The following is an 18,216-nucleotide window of genomic DNA, read 5'->3' on the forward strand; positions in this document are numbered from 1 at the left end:
AATGACCCAAGGCTGGAATTGAACCCAGGTACCTGGCGCTGTGAGGCAACAGTGCTACCCACTGTGCCACCTTGTGCCAATGCTCTAAAGAAGTATTATCAAGGCAACAATACCAACATTTAACTTTGTGCTTAAGCTATGAGACTAAACTGTTCAAACAAAGTAGCCCCTACCATCAACATATTTCGACATGTCGTATGAAGAGAGATTGAACAGCTTAGGCCTATACTCTCTAGAATTTAGAAGCACGAGGGGAGATCAAATTGAGGTATATAAGATGATAAAAGGTATGGATAAAGTAGACATGGAGAGGATGCTTCCTCTTGTGAGGCATTCTAGGACGAGAGGTCATAGTTTTAGGATAAGGGTTGGCAAATTTAAAACAGAGTTGAGGAGAAACTACTTCTCCCAAAGGGTTGTGAATCTGTGGAATTCGCCACCCCAAAGTGCAGTGGATGCTGGGACAATCAGTAAATTTAAGGAGGAGTTAGACAGAGTTTTAATTGGTAATGGGTTGAAGGGTTATGGGGATAAGGCAGGAAAATGGGGATGAGGAGCATATTAGCCATGATCAAATGGCGGAGCGGACTCAATGGGCCAAACGGCCTAATTCTGCTCCTATATCTTATGAATTTATGAACTTATGACAAGCAACAATTTGTACTTACAAAGTTCCTTTAATATGGAAAAATATGCCAAGGTGCTTCATGGAACTGTAAGGAGATAAAAATGGATGCTGAGGCATATAGAGCCACAATTTTAATTTGGAATGAGAAACAGGAATCAGGCAGGAAGATGGGAGTGGGGAGTGGTCAAATGCCAAGCGCTCCTACTCCCCCAGCCTCAGCAACGTGAGCCTCGATGATTTTAATTCCTGTGGATTATCTGTATCCTGCTGCTCAGTGACCCACCCAAAGCAGGCAGGAAGCAGCAGCTGTTCACGAGTGAGTGTGACTCAGTATTCAGACAGCAAGATGATATTGGTCAACACCAAAGGCACAATCATCAGCAGCAAGGTAATGGTTTGGATCTTCAGCTCAGCCGCGAAGAAACATACTCTCCACATACCTCAGAGAGAGCTGCTCACAAAGGTCTACCAATACGTCGGATACAAGTTGCCCCTTTCCTGATGGCAGTTTGAATCTGGTGCTAATTCAAGGGGATCTCCAGGTATGCAGCAGCAGGGCAAGCAACCAATCAAATTAAAGTATTCTTACTAACAGCAAACCAGGAACTCAAAAGGACTGAGGATAATCAGTTTTGATTTATTTTTTTAAATAGCAAAATAAATGATAATTGGATTATGATATAAATTAAAATATTACAATTTATTTAAAAATATTGGGATAGAAATGAATTTGCTTTAATTTTTAGGCACTGGAGTTTCAACGCGCAGCGTACCATCACTGTTCAGATAAAGGTGGGCAACTCACAAAATTTGTATACTCACCTCATCTGAATGGTAGTCAGCACCACAATCAATGAGTTTTGTGTCTGCAACAGGAGACCCTGGCTGCATTGTTCAGACCATGTGGTACAGGAAGCTGTTCTTGTTAAAAAGAGGCTGCCTTTTAAAGGAATGTTGCACAAAAATATTGCTGCAATGGCAATTCTTGGAAATGGAACACCCAGGCAGACAGACTGGTCCATAGTGATGGAAGTGACGCTGGAAACATTAGTGTACAGGAGGGCAGGACGATCATTACCATCACACAATCCGGGCCAATGTCATTCATCCCACTCCGGATCCGGATCCGGACCCTACCAGGAAATTCTAACATCATTTCCCTGTTTGAAATTCTGCTGGGCTCAGATTCCCTTCTCATTGGCATCAACTGGCAGGAAAGTCACAGAGGCTTCCCTGCTCAATGCATATGGCGGATCATATTCTGATGGGATGTTATTGGATCCTGATCTGAATATTTAGAGTGAGCCCTGCTACCTTTGGCCAGATATCCTTGCTGTCTGCTTAAGAGAGTGCGTTATAATTTTCTGCTCAAGACAGTACGTTATAATAGATAATACAGGATCAATATAGGATATCAGCTACCAGTGATGTTAACTGGCCACTCTGCCCGGCTCCCTGCCATTGGCGTACAGTTTTAAATTGGACTTTGGTCTTTCTTTTAGCCAATGTGATAAATGCTGCTTTATTACTTCAGTAGAAGGGCATGGAAACCCAGGAAAACTGCTAAAACAGTCATTTCTCCCATTTTGAAAGAAAGACTTACATTTGTATTTGTGTCTTTCACAATCTCAGTTTGTGCCAAAGCTTTTAACAACCAATATAAAGTGCTTTTGAATTGTCCTCCCTATTGTAATATAACAATGAATTTGTGCATAGCAAATTCCCACAAACAACAATGAAATCAATGTCTAGATAATCTACTGTTAGGTGATAGACAAATAGAAGCTAAAACACAGTTGAAAATTGCTCTTCTACAAAGTAGCACCATGATATATTTTACGTCTACCTAAGAAAGCCTAAGTTTAATGTCTCATCCAAAAAATGGCACTTGCAGTAGTGCGGTGTTCAATTTTTAGAGGTTTCTGTAACCTTTCTGCCAAAGACATGGTGGACAAGCAAGAACCTGCTTACAGAATATCACACCCTCTGGTATTTCATCAGAGTTATGATGACTTTACAATGGGAGCATGCTGGGGGTGACTACAGAATCCTAATATATGATGTCAGAAACAAAACTGTATTGTAAATGTTGATGCATGAGTCCTTTCATGTGTTTTTTAAAAATAATTCTGGGGTGTGATATTCTGTAAGCAGGTTCTTGCTTTTCCACCATCAAGTCGTGAAATAAAACTGACCTATCCTTCGGGCTCCTTTAAGATGTTAGTGAGGCTGCTACAGAACCAGAAAAACCTAACAGCTCAGTTTTCGTTCACTTTGGCATCAGTTTCCTTATTAAAACTTTAGGGCCCAGAGACCTGACACCTGTTTCAAGTCAGGCAAATTGGCCATTTTGTGTACCTCCAAGGGGATCAGGAAGAGCATTCAACAGCCCAAACCTGGTCCAGTTAATGCTGTGTTTGTGGCAGAGGTTTCGCATGGGGAAAACTAATTTCCATTGCATTAACCTTATATGAAGTATATTTTTTACCATAGAGTGCAGATATTCAGTATTCTCTCACATAAATAGTTTTCTATCGTTTTAATAGCTGTCTCAAAGGCTACATGGGAGAACGGTGTGAGTACAGTGACTTACAATGGTGGGAACTGAGTCGTGTGGAGGAAGAGAAGAGGCGTAATGTGGTTATAGCTGTGTGCATAATCGTGTTAATCTGCCTGCTGTCAGTGGGAGCTTGCATTACATACTGTTACAGGTGAGTATAAATGGATAATATACAATAATGCACAGCAACTATTTTATGGAAAAGAAATGTATCATAGTGAACTGTGTTTAAACTGGGATTGACGCAAGGTGGCACAGTAGTTAGCACTGTTGCCTTGTAGGAGTGTTTGCTCTGACGGAATCCAACATGGAAACATGACCATACATTAACGAATGTCAGGGAAAAACATTTAAGGGCATGAACTTTCAAGAGTATCACTTGTCCTATGCAATTGTTCCCCTGCTGTTTTTGGAACATTGCTTAGATACATTCTGGGTGGGATTTTCCAGCTGCGCTCACCCCAAAGCTGGAAAGTCCCACCCTGAGGTCAACGGGCCTTTACGTAGTCCGTGTCCTTCCCGCTACGATTCCCGTGGCAGGTGGGATGGGAAAATTCCGCCCTCTATGCTCAAAACAACACAACTTATCTTCATACAGCACCTTTTGATGTAATAAGGCTTTGCTTCACAGATGTGTTAAGAAACAAAGTTGGACGCCAAGTTGCATATGGAGATAATAGAACAGATGACCAAAAGTTTGGTCAAAGAGGTAGCAGCAACTTAAAAGGAGAAAGAAAGGACGATTGAGATGAAGAGAAGTTCAGGAAGGGAAGTGCTGAACTGAAGGTTTAGGCAGCTGAAGGCACAGCCATTAATGGTGGCGCAATTAAACGGGTGATGCTCAAGAGGCCAGGTATAGATGAGGACAGATAACTTGGAGGGTTATGTGCCTGGAAGAGTTTACGGTCATTGGGTGAGATTTGAAAACAAGGATGGAGAATTTGAAAATTGAGGCATTGCCTGCCGAGGAGCCAATGTGGACCCTCAAGTCCAGAGATCTTGCATATCGAATATCAAAAAATCAGGCTCCCATTCTGAATCTCAGACCTCCAATACTACCCCTTAATTCATCCAATGGCATTGCGTACCAGAAAATTAAATAAATACTGACTGGTTACTGTTTTTAAATTATACTGTTAGATCATAAATATAAAGGATATCCTGCATCTTTTAAACTACTTTTAAGGAAAAATTATCCTAAGTCAATGATTCTGCAGAATAACTGCAGCGCAGTGGGCTTTATGCTTACATGTTGCATACATGGCCAAATGTTTTGGATCATCATTGAGCAATCCTCATTGCACGTTAATAGCAAACCCGTAGGCCCTGATTTTAATTCTCAAGGCGGGAATCATGAGTTGGGCCATACCCCAATGTCACGTTCTTGCTTCATACCTGACGTTAACCACCCATACAAAGTTCTTGGTGGGGCAGCAGGGAAAGACAGGTGGTGGGGCCACTGCCTCCTAAAACAGGCCACAGTGGGAACAGAGCTGGGCAGGTTAGATGGCTCATCTCCATCCACTGAGACATCTGTCTGATCTGAACATGAGTGTGATATGTCCTAGCTCTCACCAACCCTGTCTCACACCTCAAAAACCCCTGTCCCCACATTACTCCCATGCCCCCTCATGCCACATACCCTCTCATTCTCTAATGCCCACTCCGTGCCCCAATTTCCACTCACCCACTATCTGCTATGGACAAAACTGATGAGCATTATAGTAACATTGGGAAGCCTTTGAAACGTTCATGAAACTGTCAAAACTTACAGGCATCCATTAAAACAAACTCCTTAAATCTTTAATCCTCTTCAGATCTCAGAAAACTGTCAATCAAAAACACAGCCATATAAACTCATCTTGAAAGAAATCTTAATATTCTTAGATGGTCATAGAACTGACAAAATAACCAAGCAGCCATTCAAAAACCATTAAGTACTCATTAAACTGTCAATTAATACAAAGCTCAGAATCCCCTTGACAGCTGCATTAACAACCCATTATGAGCTAAACCCATTAGTGGAATTTGGAGCTCAGCCATTCATTCATTATGGGATTCTATTGCACAAAGGTGTTAACAAATGTCGCATTACTTTCAAAATGTTTTAACAGATGGCTGGACCATCAATCAAAGAAAAAATAAACCACAGGGGAAATTGACACATTAAAATCTTAATTTCAATTCTCTTGAATGCAGAACGGTACTTTATCCATCAGCAAAGCACTCAAATGCTTCTGAACATTTTCACAATATTGGTCAATGTAATGGTTACTTACCTTTTCTAAATAAAGGCCTTTCATTAATCACCGTATTAAAAACATACTTAGCTTATCATACATGATTATATGACATGTGAAGTTCTGCACTCATCTGTCAAAAGGTTCCTGACTGCGGATTAGGCTTCCCCCATGGTTCACGACTCCTCTGAGGTTCTGTGAACCATGTTGCCTACCAAAATAGGCTTGAATCCAAGGAAATGGTGGTGACTGTTTTATTGTCTTGGATTATTGTTTCTGGAAGTTTTCCCACCACCCACTAGGTTAACTATTGGAGAAAATTCTGAAGGAGAGAATCTATCTCCATTTGGAGATGCAAGGTTTGATCAGGGATAGTCAGCATGTTTTGTCAGAGGGAGGCCATGCCTAACAAATTTGACTGAATTTTTTGAGCATGTAATCCAACCATGGATGAGGGTAGTGCGGTTGATGTAGTTTACATGGATTTCAGCAAAGCCTTTGACAAAGTCCCACATGGGAGACTTATTAAGAAGGCAAATGCACATGGGATACAGGGTGATCTAACAAGGTGGATTCATAATTGGCTTAGCGATAGGGGAGGCAGGGAGAGATGACAGGTGGCTGCTTTAGTGACTGGAGGCCAGTGAACAGTGGTGTACCACAGGGATTCGTGCTGGGTCCTCTGTTGTTTGTCATTTATATAAATGACATAGATGACTATGTGGGGGGTAGGATCAGTAAATTTGCCGATGATACAAAGATTGGCCGGGTGGTTAACAGTGAGGTTGAGTATCTTGGGTTACAGGAAGATATAGACGAGATGGTCAAATGGGTGGATAAGTGGCAGGTGGAATTTAACCCTGAAAAGTGTGAGGTGATACACTTTGGAAGGAGTAATTTGACAAGGAAGTATACTATGAAAGGTGTGACACTAGGAAGCTCTGAACAACAAAGGGAACTTGGTGTGTGTGTCCATAGATCTCTGAAGGTGGAAAGGCAGGTTAATAGGGTGTTGAAAAAGGCAGATGGCACACTTGCCTTTATCAATCGGGGTATAGATAACAAAAGCAGAGGTCATGATGGAGTTGTATAGAACTTTGGTGAGGCCACAGCTGGAGTAGTGTGTGCAGTTCTGGTTGTCACATCATAGGAAGGACATGAACACACTGGAGGGGGTGCGGAGGAAATTCACCAGGATGTTGCCTGGGATGGAACATTTATGTTATAAAAAGAGGTTGGATAGGCTTGGGTTGTTTTCGTTGGAGCAGAGAAGACTGAGGGGCGACCTGATTGAGGTGTTCAAGATTATGAGGGGCCTGGACACGGCAGATAGGGAGCAGTTGTTCCCCTTAGTTGAAGGATCAGTTACCAGGGGACACAAATTAAAAGTGAGGGGTGGGAGGTTTAGGGGGGATTTGAGGAAAAACTTTTTTACCCAGGGGATGGTGACAGTCTGGAATGCGCTGCCTGGGAGAGTGGTGAAGACGGGATGCCTCACATCCTTTAAAAAGTACTTGGATTAATACTTGGCATGCCATAACATTCAAGGCTATGGGCCAAGTGCTGGCAAGTGGGATTAAGTGGGCAGGACATTTCACGCCTCAGTGCAGACTTGATGGGCCGAAGGGCCTCTTCTGCGCTGTAGTGTTCTGTGATTCTGTGAACCTGGCTGTCCTGTGGTTATTCTTGCAGCTGTTTTTGAACAAGTGTGTAACATTTGCAATTCTCCAGTACTCTGGCATCTCTGCTATATCTAAAGAACGCAACATAAATAGGAGCAGGCTTAGACCACACGGCCCATATTGCGTCTGCTCCGCCATTCGTTATGATCATATCTGATTTTGGGCTTCAACTCCATTTTCCTGCCCTCTCCCCATTTTCTTGGTTCTCTGAGAAACCAAAAACCTGTCTCTCTCAGTCTTGAATATATTCAATAATGACACATCCACAACCCTCTCGTGGAGGGAATTCCAAAGTTTCACAATCCTTTGAGTGAAGCAGTTTCTCCTCATCTCAGTCCTAAGTGATGGCTTCTTATCCTGAAACTGTTCTCCCTTGTTTCAGATTCCCCAGCCAGGGAAACAAATGCCTCATTATCTATTCTGCAAAGCCCCTTCAAAACACTGAGTGGTTCAGTGAGATCAACTCTCATTCTTCTAAATTCCAGAGAATTTGCATAGAATTTACTCAGCCTCTCATCCCAAGTGAACCCTCCCTGTACTGCATCCAGTGGAAAGAGTGACCAGCGCCTGCACAATTCCCAGCTTTACTTCCCTCAGCATCCTCGAATGCATCCCATCCCGACGACTTATCAACTTGAAGTACAGCCAACCTTTCTAATGCTTCAGCTTTGTCCATTTTTAGCTCAGCTACCTTTACTTTCACGACATCTTCTACCTTGGTAAAGATAGATGCGAAGTTCTCATGAATGAGGATTTTGCACCTAGTTGCAATGGTACACGACAATGGTAAACTAATCTTATCACATCATTGAGTGGCTACAATGCAGAAGGAGGCCATTCGGCCCATCAAGTCTGCACAAACTCTCCGACAGAGCATCTTACCCAGGCCCACCCCCCTTTTCCTATTCCCATAACCCTACGCTTTTATCCAGCTAATCCCCCTAATCTACAAATCTTGGGACACTGAGGGGCAGTTTATCATGGCCAAATCAACTAACCCGCACATCTTTGAATCATAGAATCATAGAAACCCTACAGCACAGAAAGAGGCCATTCGGTCCATCGAGTCTGCATCGACCACAATCCCACCCAGACCCTACCCCCATACCCCTACATATTTTACCCACTAATCCCTCTAGCCTACGCATCTCAGGACACTAAGGGCAATTTTAGCATGGCCAATCAACCTAACCCGCACATCTTTGGACTGAGAGGAAACTGGAGGACCCGGAAGAAACTCACGCAGACATGGGGAGAATGCGCAAACTCCACACAGTCACCCAAGGCCAAAATCAAACTCAGGTCCCTGGCACTGTGAGGCAGCAGTACTAACCACTGTGCCACCATGCCACCCTATGGCTAATTATGTTGCCTGTACATCAGCTAGATGTTTATAGATGCTAGGAATAAGTGCCAGAGCAACTCAGGCATTCAGACCAGGCACCAGCACAGTGAAATTCTGGCTGAGTCCCTGTTGTCATTATCCTACAGCCAGAGTGTTATTATGATTCTATGATTCTAATGTGTGGGCATCAGGAGGAGGGGTGGGTGAAGATGCTGGCCTCTGATTGACTGGCAGCCCTTGGCAAGTCCTTGACCCCAGGGAAATCATAGAATCATAGAAGGAGGCCATTCAGCCCATCGAGTCTGCACCGATCACAATCCCACCCAGGCCCTATTCCCGTAATCCCACATATTTACCCTGCTCATCCCCCTGACACTAGGGTCAATTTAGCATGGCCAATCAACCTAACCCGCACATCTTTGAAATCTCGTCGCTGTCCAGTTAAGTGTGGTTGTTCCTCCCTAAAAGAGGCAACGTGTAGCTCTCGCTGACTCTCCAGCCAGCGGGGGAGACTCCCATCACCTCTGTTAAATACCGCCCAGTATTTCAGCATCCAGAATCCTTTTAACATTTTAAACACCTTGATCAGATTATCATGAATCTTAATTGGAGCTTCGATAATAAATATAGATTTTATTTAATAGGCATCAGAAACATTTGAAGAAGGGCCATTATTCAGAAGAAATGAGTGAAACGAGCAGCAGCACCATCGACAGTGTAAATGAAACATCGACAAATACTGAGCAGCAGGTAATTTGATCACTTCACCAAGATTCAAATGAATGGATGAAAATTGATGAAAGTGCATGTCTGGATTCCCAGTAAGTGATTTTATTGAGTTCTGCTTCCCCCAGGCATGTGATTTGTAAAATAATTTCTAACAAGTTTAAGATTGAGGAAAGACCACCTCAATATTTTAGGCCTCCTGATAAAAAGTTACTCCAGGAGAGGAATATGGCAATAGTATGGAAAATGTCCAATGAAATGAAATGTTCTACAGTTTCTCTGCTGAAATTGTCGTCATAGATGTGGTATCATGTTTTATAGATGAAGGGACTTGCAGATGCTTTAACTACAGGGTACAGAAAAAGAGACATGATGCAGAGGTAGATGGATTTTTGATAAACAAGGGAGTGAAAGGTTATTGGAGGCAGACGGGAGATTACAGTCAGATCAGGCATGATTTTATTCAATGGCAAAGCAGGTTCAATGGGCCGAGTGGCCTTCTCCTGCTCCTAATTTGTTTGCTTGGGTCGCTGCCTGTGCGGAGTCTGCACTTTCTCACCGTGTCTGTGTGGGTTTCCTCTGGGGGCTCCGGTTTCCTCCCACATTCTGAAAGACGTGCTGGTTAGGTCCATTAGCCATGCTAAATTCCCCCTCAGTATACCCGAACAGGCACCAGAGTGTGGCCACTAGGAGATTTTCACAGTAACTTCACTGCGGTGTTGATGTGAGCTGACTTGTGACGTTTTGAAAATAAAATAAATAAACTCTTTTACTTATCAATTTTGAACTGGGGCACCATATTCTGATTCACTTATATAATATAGTCAGTGTTATAATTTTATATGAATATTTATAAATATGATGAAAATAGGGTAATGTTCTGCTCTGTAGTTTGCAATTAGAAGACACAAAAGTTCAATTGAAACTCAGAAACACAAAGGTATTTGTGTAGAAATATGGCCAATTTGAATCATAACACTTAAGACAGAGAGATTATGATGGAAAAGATAACACAGAAAACTTTATAGGGAAGAAGCATCAGTCTTTAAGAATTTAAGCAAAAAAAGGCATGAATGCAAAGTGCATTTTATAGCTTATATTTAGGACATTTTTGCTCAATTTATTGAAGACTGGAATTTCAGCCAAGATGCTATTTTTTCAATAATAGGAAACAGACAGCAGATACACAGTTGAAGATGTAGGTCAGGATTTTCTGCCTGCATTCACTATGCATGTAAACAGCGACATGGGAGCAAAATCCCGCCAGAGACAGGAAATGGGAGTCTTGCCGATGAGATACTTTCAGATTCTCCCCGCGCCACTTCCCCACACCAGTGACATTATGGGATCCCCGCCCAGAAATATCAGGAAACTCATTTAAACAAATTATAATGATATTAAAGGACTTCCCCGCCGTATATTCCCCCTACATTGGGTTCTTCCCCCTTCACCGGCGCCACATCACATTGGCGAGATTTGCAACAGGTTTTTAAACGTGGGGACTAGGCGGAGGGAACCTGTCGGGGGTGCACAGGTCAGTATAATCCCTGGGGGGAGAGGACATACAGGGACAGTACCCTGGCTGGGGAGAGGGACATGCTCGGGCTGTACCCTGTCTGGGGAGAGGGACATGCTGGGGCAGTACCCTGACACTGCCACAACACTGCCTCAGATGGGGGTGGGGGCGGAGGATGGGGGGTCGGGGGGGCGGGGTGGGGGTGGTGGTGATTCCCTTATCCATGGGGGTGGGATCTGTGTGCTCATGGAAGGGGTAGGTTCCTGCTTTTCTTTTGTCGGAGATTGGGCATCCTGATCTTGGGGGTTCCTGGCATTGCTGGCTTTTTCCCAACCCGCCTTGCCAGTGTGACATTGTGGGCCACACCTCCATCTATTTTATAATGCAGATAATCCCGCCAGCATGAACGGCCACAGAATTCCGACCAATATCTTTCAGTGATGACAACAGGTGCCAAGCTGTCAATGCCTGGGGGCACCCCCCTCCCCCCTCTTTATATCCGACCTCCTGAGTGGCCTCCCTTCACTCCAGTGGAGTCGGGCCACCAGCTCCCTGCAAGTGGAGAGCTATTGTAAACCCCACTGGAATGAAATACTCCTGACAGGGGGCAAGAGGCTGGTGGGCCTGGAGACTTCTGAACCGGGCCCGCTATTAGGATGCAAATTGTGATTTAAATCATTTATTCAGTTCTGTGCCAATTTCTGGCATGGAGCTGACTCGCGGAGGCCGTGGCACCCAGCCGGGAGCCCGCAAAATGGTCTCCGCTTGAGTCTCCCGGCCCCAATAGATACCAATCTAATTAATGTTGTGTCAGTTATTCTTTTAAAATAATATCTATTCAAAAGGTAGCTTGTTGGTTACAAAGGAGAAGGAGGAAAGAACTTTCTGAGGCTCAGCATCGATAATGGGCAACCTATATTGGAAATTGCAAATGCATTGCTGGCAATTTTCCATGTATTAGTGTGGTGGAGGACATGGACTCTCAGTGAGTTCTGCTCAGAGATTTAGCCTGCTGCTCAAACTGAGTGATGAATGAAGCCTTGCAGGGATGTAAAGGTGGATTAATAGCAGAGTTTCTACGGAGCTCCTTCCGCTGCGCTGCTGTAACTTCCCCGGTAGCCATGGATACTCCGTTGATGTGCATAAACTGTGTTTCTGGCACCTTCCAGAAAAGTACAGTGTCGGAGAGGGCGCAGCTCTGAGGAAATTTCCAATCTGCAACAGGACAAAGTGTATATTGTCTTCAGACGGAACGGGCCAGATGAAACAAATTGCCTTTTTAATTCCATTTTCTCTTCAGCTCACATTGCTGCTAAACAGAAGCAATTGCCTTCTCACTATCTCGCTTCACATTATGGTTGAGATTAAGAGCTTCCTGTCTGGAGAAATCCAGGATTCACATTTATTTTCCACTGCCTTATGGGTTCGGTTAGTTAATGGAATTCCGTAAGAATACAGTAAGGATTGCATTAGGCCATAGTGTGTAGCTTGCTGTATTTAGGGAAAGTGCGTTTTTCGTTTCCCTTTTAGTATTATATCAAAGACCATTTTACCACTCCTCAGTGAACCAGGAAATGATCAGCATCCTACTTGAATGCTTCGACCAAGTCAATATTTAACAACCTTCGCTTTAATTTAACATCAATTGTTAATCTGTTATTTTTCTAAACTATCTTGTCTTGAAATCACATCTCTGGTTCATTTGATTAGTTCTTTAATGTATTAGTCACCGAAGGAGCCCCATATCAGTTGCTTCATTATTTTAAAAGCTTGGACTTTATTCAATCTGTGGAATGGGTGACTAACATAACAACATAATTGACAGTTTTCATAATTGGTATTATGCTATAAAGACAAGTAATCTTGTTCCCAAACCAGTTGCTATGGGTGTGGCACAGATTACACAAGTGTTTGATTTGGTTGCTTGGATCTTGATCTACTGATGTTTTACCAAGAAAACAAATGTTATATCTTCTTACATTAGTAAGTGGAAAACTGACCTTAGATTTCTGTAATACGAACAAGATGAGACTTGCATATACCGGTGCCAATGCCTCACTGTGCTGGCTTCTAAAGGCACACATGACTTGGATGCAGCATCAATTTTCCATGCTTACAATGTACAAATATGCAGTTAAACTGAAAGGAGGCCCCTCTGGCTGTGTACTGTTATTGACAGTCGTTTACCCACTAGCTCCTCTGTGGCCCAATGTTTTCTTACCATCTTTTAACGGGTTACTTGGTCTGCATGATCAGAACAGAGACATACAGCGCCAGGGACCCGGGTTCAATTCCGGCCTTGGGTCACTGCCTGTGTGGAGTTTGCACATTCTCCCTGCGTCTGTGTGGGTTTCCGCCAGGTTCTCCGGTTTCCTTCGGGTCCTCTGGTTTTCTCCCACAGTCCAAAGATATGCAGGTTAGACGGATTGGCCATGCTAAATGGCCCCTTAGTGTCCCGAGAAGTGTTGCTTAGATGGACTAATGGGGTAAATATGTGGGTTATGGAGATAGGGTGGGGAAAGGGCCTTGGCAAGGTCAGAGAGAGTTGGTGCAAGCTCGATGGGCCGAATGGCCTCCTTCTGCACAGTAGGGATTCTATGATAGATAATCAGCTGCATTAGGATATCGCATTGTAAGTCACAGCTCAGTACCCAGAAACATTTCCTTTCAATACCTCCCATACACAGAAAAGTGACCTCCTTTGGTTGCAGCTTACGCTTGGCAGAGATTTGAATTAATGGTAACAGTGGCTGAGGTTTGCTGTTTTTGGCCTGAATCTGGTCACAGCTTTGGGGTTGGGACCAGGACAATATTCTGAAAATACCAAGCGGCTGGCGGGTGGGTCATCAATCTGCATAATTACCCCGGTTTGGGCTGACTGAGGCTGCCACCAGGATCACCCAGCACCAAACTCCCCTCCACACCCACTGAGGGTCAAGAATGGCAAGTGCTTGAAAGCAGCTTGTCAGTAGGCAGCCTGGTGGGCCTGCATGAGGCCTCCTGTTCTAATACCCTACCACTGGGACAACAGCCATCACAGCTGCTGCTACCTGCAATCCAATGGAAGGGTTTCCCCTCCTCAGCAGTGGCCTCACACGTGTGACCAGAGTTATTGAAATCTAACCTCTTCAGAGAGTGCCTCAAGATGGAGATGACCCCTCTGAGAGTGGCAGCAATCATCTCTGGAGGTGGAGCTCCCATTGGTTCAAGGCAAACAGGACCTCCGATTGGGTCTGCAGCTTCAAAACCCTGTCCATCATCCTTAATTGGATGGTGAATCCAGACATGGATCTTAACTGAACACCACTAGCAAAATCTTGCAGAGCCACCCTAGCATCAAATCTGGATCAACCCCCAGAGACAATCTTCCACCTTCTTCCATTGGGAAAAAGATACAAAAGTCTGAGGTCATGTACCAACCAACTCAAGAACAGCTTCTTCCATGCTGTCATCAGACTTTTGAATGGACCTACCTTACATTAAGTTGATCTTTCTCTACACCCTAGCTATGAGTGTAACACGACATTCTGCACCCTCTCCTTCCCCTCTCTATGAACGGTATGCTTTGTCTGTATAGTGCGCAAGAAACAATACTTTTCACTGTATATCAATACAATGTGACAATAATAAATCAAATCAATATAGGGCAGCACGGTGGCACAGTGGTTAGCATTGCTGCCTCACAGTTTGATTCCCAGTTTGGGTCACTGTCTGCGGTGCCTGCACGTTCTCCCCATGACTGCGTGGGTTTCCTCTGGGTGCTCCGGTTTCCTCCCACAGTCTGAAAGACATGCATTGGCCATGCTGAATTCTCTTTCAGTGTACCCGAACAGGCTCCGGAGTGTGGCAACTAGGGGATTTTCACAGCCTACTTGTGACACTAATAAATAAACTTAAACTTAAAATCAAATCAAATCAAAGAAGCTGATGCCAGCTTGGACTCAATGCTCAATGGTAGATCGTTCCCTCGATATGATTCACCATGGGTAATCTATAAAACCAATAAAGGGAGATCATTATTCTCTGGAGCGAGTGTGTAAAGGTGGATCCTGCTTGCTGACATTAGCTCTGCACAGCTATCTGCACAAAGTCCTGAAGTGAATAATTACAGGGCTCTGCGGAGCAGTGCTGTAAGAAGATGATTAAAGGTAAGAAATGCAAGTAACAAAAATTCTTATTGGACATGGAGGAGGTTTGTGCACAAGTGCCAACTGATGATTGTGTATGCACATAGGCTTACCTTCCCCCCCTTTATTGTTATTCCATAATCAACAACATTCTCACATACAGAGGTAATTGGTTGTTCTAGGCTCAGATTGCATACATTTCAGTCACTTATATCTCCAGCAGGAGCTGCAGTTTATCCACCTGTTTACTGTGGTTTACTCTGCCAAGCATTGAACCTTTTTCCACATTCTCTCTGCAGTGTGAATGTACTGTAATTAACCAGGTACACCGCAATCAATCCTCACTGAACCAACCCTGTTATTACAAACCATTGATTCAAACCAACTTCTTTCCTTGCCCCAGCTGAAACTCCATCAACATCAACAAACAAGCTGCAGCCTCTAAATGATGCCCACTCCCATCATTGAAAAATGTTCATGAATTTGTAATACTGATACTTGACAATATTTTGTGTTGTAAAAATATAAAATTAAGGCAGTGATATCCGCCAATGAATTGCGAATCGGCACTTTCCCTTTTTCTGTATTTTCATTCTCTTTTCACTTGCCAATGGAATTTTTATAATGTCAAATGTGGATCCAGTAAAATAAAGCCAAAATGTTTTTTATGGCACCATCGCTCCACGATACTGTGACCAACAGTATGATATGATGGATCCTTCGGTGGGACATTTTTATTGAAGGCACTTTTGCAGCACATATTCATTCCCCAATCGCTAGTGGCCAGGATTTTATGGCCCCACTGCGGTGTGTGTCCATTCCCCCTCCCCACACCCCCATTGGATGCTGTGAGCCATTTAAATCTCCATTCACTTCTGCAGCTCCGTTATAGAATAGAATAAAATCCCTACAGCGCAAAAGGAGGCCATTCAGCCCATCGAGTCTGCACTGACCACAATTCTACCAGGCCCTATTCCCGTAACCCCTCACAGTGCCAGGGATCCGGGTTTGATTCCCAGTTTGGGTCACTGTCCGTGTGGAGTTTGCACGTTCTCCCCGTGACTGCGTGGGTTTCCTCCGGGTGCTCCGGTTTCCTCCCACAGTCCAAAGATATGCAGGTTAGACGGATTGGCCATGCTAAATGGCCCCTTAGTGTCCCGAGAACTGTTGCTTAAATGGATTAATGGGGTAAATATGTGGGTTACGGAGATAGGGTGGGGAAAGGGCCTTGGCAAGGTCAGAGAGAGTTGGTGCAAGCTCGATGGGCCGAATGGCCTCCTTCTGCACAGTAGGGATTCTATGATAGATAATCAGCCGCATTAGGATATCGCATTGTAAGTCACAGCTCAGTAGCCAGAAACATTTCCTCTCAATACCTCCCATACACAGAAAAGTGACCTCCTTTGGTTTCAGCTTACGCTTGGCAGAGATTTGAATTAATGGTAACAGTGGCTGAGGTTTGCTGTTTTTGGCCTGAATCTGGTCACAGCTTTGGGGTTGGGACCAGGACAATATTCTGAAAATACCAAGCGGCTGGCGGGTGGGTCATCAATCTGCATAATTATCCCGGTTTGGGCTGACTGAGGCTGCCACCAGGATCACCCAGCACCAAACTCCCCTCCACACCCACTGAGGGTCAAGAATGGCAAGTGCTTGAAAGCAGCTTGTCAGTCGGCAGCCTGGTGGGCCTGCATGAGGCCTCCTGTTCTAATACCCTACCACTGGGACAACAGCCATCACAGCTGCTGCTACCTGCAATCCAATGGAAGGGTTTCCCCTCCTCAGCAGTGGCTTCACAGGTGTGACCAGAGTTATTGAACGTCTGAAAGACGTGCTGTTTAGGTGCATTGGCCATGCTGAATTCTCCTTCAGTGTCCCCGAACAGTCGCCGCAGTGTTGTGACGAGGGGATTTACCCTCATATTTACCCTTCTAACCCCCCTGACACTAGGGTCAATTTATCACGGCCAAGCAACCTAACCGGCACATCTTTGGACTGTGGGAGGGAAGCGGAGCACCCGGAGGAAACCCACACAGACACAGGGAGAATGTGGAAACTCTACACAGACAGTGACCTGAGGCTGGAATTGAACCCAGGTCCCTGGTGTTGTGAGGCAGCAGTGCTAACCACTGTGCCACCGTGCCAGCCTCAAATGTCCCACCAGGCAAGAGGGGCAGTAAAATCCTGGCCACTGTTTTTTTTTTAAGTGCCAGTATATAAAATCAACTTGAGTTTGATTTTTGCCAAGCCCTGCAACCCATCCAGAATGACCTTGGTTAAAAAAAAGGCGCAATTACTTTCTTCAGATATGAGCAGATGGGAGAAGCTTTAATATGATTTGAGCAGATTTCGTGTCTCGTCTTTCCAATGTCAGACGACACGTCAAAAAGAACTCAGTTGATTTCCCACACATTTCTCGGTGAAGGATACAAGTTTGTTGTTCAGCTTAATGTTCGTGATACGGGCAAGGTAATTTTAACCTCAATGGGAATAAACATCTGGAGGGCTCTAAAGGGGGCTGCTGATTCACCATCAGCTGTTTGCCCCATTGTATAATGTCACCATTGCCGTCATTACCATTTACCATTAATGCAAATACCCTCTGAGTGAAAACAAAATGATTTGGTGCAGAAACTCCCGGAAACAAGCCTTTCAGGTTAAACTTGGAAATTTTGCATCAACAAATTAACCTGTACAATTTTCTTAATTTCCCCTTACGCTTCCATTTGAATTAAGTGGGGTGATGGTGGTATCGTGGTAATGTCACTGGGCTACTAAATCAGAGACCCAGGCTAATTTTTTTTATTCATTCATGGGATATGAGCATTGCTGGCTGACCAACATTTATTGCCCATCCCCAATTGCCCTTGTTCAGAGGGCAGTTGAGAGTCAACTACATTGCTGTGGCTCTGGACTTGCCTGTAGGCCAGACAACTTTAAAGTTTATTTATTAGTGTCACAAGTAGGTTTACATTAACACCACAATGAAGTTACTGTGAAAATCCCCTAGTCGCCACACTGTTCAGGTACACTGAGGGAGAATTTAGCGTGGTCAACCAGCATGTCTTTCGGACTGTGGGAGGAAACACACGCAGAAATGCGGAGAAAGTGCAGACTCCACAGAGACAGTAACCCAAGCCAGGAATCGAACCCGGGACCCTGACGCCGTGAGGCTGCAATGCTAACCACTGTGCCACCATGCCGTCTGACCTGCTGAGTTTATCCAGCATGTTCTGTTTTATTTCCGATTTGCAGAATCCGCTGTGTTTTTATTACATGGGGACCATTACAAGTCTGTAATTTCATTTTGCGGACAGTTATAAACTGCTTGAGTTTTGCTCTCATCTTTGAGCCTTCTCAATAGCATTACTTCACTAATCACTTCCAGATAT

General features: G+C 44.2%; 1 protein-coding gene across 1 annotated transcript in view; it reads left to right on the plus strand.

Moving 5' to 3' along the window:
- Nucleotides 1-18,216, plus strand: part of egf (epidermal growth factor) — a 105,281-nt gene that overhangs the window by 77,808 nt on the left and 9,257 nt on the right. The window contains exons 21-22 of the mRNA XM_078234800.1: nucleotides 3,175-3,339; nucleotides 9,100-9,205. Of these exons, the coding sequence (XP_078090926.1) occupies nucleotides 3,175-3,339; nucleotides 9,100-9,205 (271 nt within the window). The remainder of the gene's footprint in view (nucleotides 1-3,174; nucleotides 3,340-9,099; nucleotides 9,206-18,216) is intronic.

Source organism: Mustelus asterias, chromosome 1 (assembly GCF_964213995.1).
Source record: "Mustelus asterias chromosome 1, sMusAst1.hap1.1, whole genome shotgun sequence".
Lineage (NCBI taxonomy): Eukaryota > Metazoa > Chordata > Chondrichthyes > Carcharhiniformes > Triakidae > Mustelus > Mustelus asterias.